Source organism: Acanthisitta chloris, unplaced genomic scaffold (assembly GCF_000695815.1).
Source record: "Acanthisitta chloris isolate BGI_N310 unplaced genomic scaffold, ASM69581v1 scaffold31688, whole genome shotgun sequence".
Classification (NCBI taxonomy): domain Eukaryota; kingdom Metazoa; phylum Chordata; class Aves; order Passeriformes; family Acanthisittidae; genus Acanthisitta; species Acanthisitta chloris.
In genome coordinates this window covers 10182-11557 of record NW_008687003.1, presented here as the reverse complement: position 1 = coordinate 11557, position 1376 = coordinate 10182, and the positions used below count along the sequence as shown (strand labels likewise).

General features: G+C 56.0%; 1 protein-coding gene across 1 annotated transcript in view; it reads left to right on the top strand.

Moving 5' to 3' along the window:
* Window positions 1–607: 607 nt before the first annotated feature.
* Window positions 608–1376, top strand: part of LOC103807680 (ubiquitin-protein ligase E3B-like) — a gene marked incomplete at both ends in the record, with an annotated part of 10652 nt that continues 9883 nt past the window's right edge. Inside the window, 2 exons of the mRNA XM_009080421.1 lie at window positions 608–621; window positions 1264–1340. Coding sequence (XP_009078669.1) covers window positions 608–621; window positions 1264–1340 — 91 coding nt within the window. The remainder of the gene's footprint in view (window positions 622–1263; window positions 1341–1376) is intronic.

Below are 1376 nucleotides of genomic sequence, written 5' to 3'. Positions count from 1 at the left end.
GTGAGGAGGATACGGGGGGGTCGAGCGGGGGGACCCGGAGAGCGGTGAGAGGGGCTCAGGAGGCTGTGAGAGGGATCCAGGAGACTCGGGGGGGGATCTGGGATCTGTAAGGAGGATCCAGGGAACCCAGGGAGAGACCTGGGGGGATTTGAGTGGGACTTGGGGGGCTCAGGGACTCTGTGGTCACTTTCCTTGTGTCCTGAGTGAGCCCTAAGCTGTGTAGCTGAGTCCTGGGGCTGTGGGTGGCTCAGGGTCCTGTCCCCACACTCAGGGGTGTCACTGATCACGTCCCATCAGTCCTTAGGGTTTGGTTTGCATTGTCCTTTGCTGCTGTCTCACCTGGAGTCATTCCTCCCTCCACTCTGAAGCAGAGCTCCTGTGCCAGTGGGCACAGCTGAACTTCTCTGCTGCAGCTTCCCACACTTCCCCTTCACTCGTAGGTGCACCAGGAGGTAAATCTGCTCCAAAGGACTTAGAGCTGCAAAGGTGAAGTGTAAATCCCCCAGATGAGCTGCAGGTAATGTGCTTATCTGTGCAGGAGCTGCCCCAAGCCACGGGCTGAGGACCATGTGTGTGTGTGAGTGAGTGTCACACACTTCTCCTGCAGAAGTGACCCCTCAGGTGAGTCCCTTGGCAGGTGTTCATAAACCTCTCGTTGGCTCTGTGCGTCTCATCTGGTGAGGGGCAATAAACCAGTGTCCCTTGTGGCCTTTGCCTTGTCTCCTTGGCTCAGGAGTTGTTCTTAGCTGTAAACAAGGAAACTACAGAGACTGGAGAGGGAAGTGGAGTACAGGGAGAGCACAGCACACTCCCGGTGAGCTCTGCTGGCACAGTGGGGGCTGTTTGTATCTCAGTTTAGATCTCTGGTTTGGATCTGATTTGGATCTCAGATCTGGATGGGATCTTGTTTATGTCTTGTTTGGATCTCAGATCTTGTTTGGATCTGGTTTGGATCTTTTTTGGATCTGGTTTAGATCTAATTTAGATCTGGTTTGGATTTGGTTTGGATCTGGCTTGGATCTGGTTTAGACCTCATTTATATCTTCTCTCTTTCTGACCAATTCTTCCTTACACTGCCCTGCATTTTGGGCTGTGCTGAGAGGATTTAGTGGCCATGGCTGGGTGTCCTTGCTGCAGCCCCACTCTGGCTGTGTTTGCCCTCACTTTTCCCCCTGCTCTTGGCTTCTCCCATCCCCTCCCTGGCGGTGGGCAGAGACCTGCCCTCCCTGTGCGTGTGACCCGTGTCCCTCGCGGTTGTTGCAGGTGTGTGTGACCCTGGTGGTTGTTGCAGGTGCTGGCCGCGCCGCTCGCGGCTCCCGGCGGGACGATGTTCAGCGCCAGTCAGTGCTCGCGGGCGCAGTTCCTGGACCGCGCGC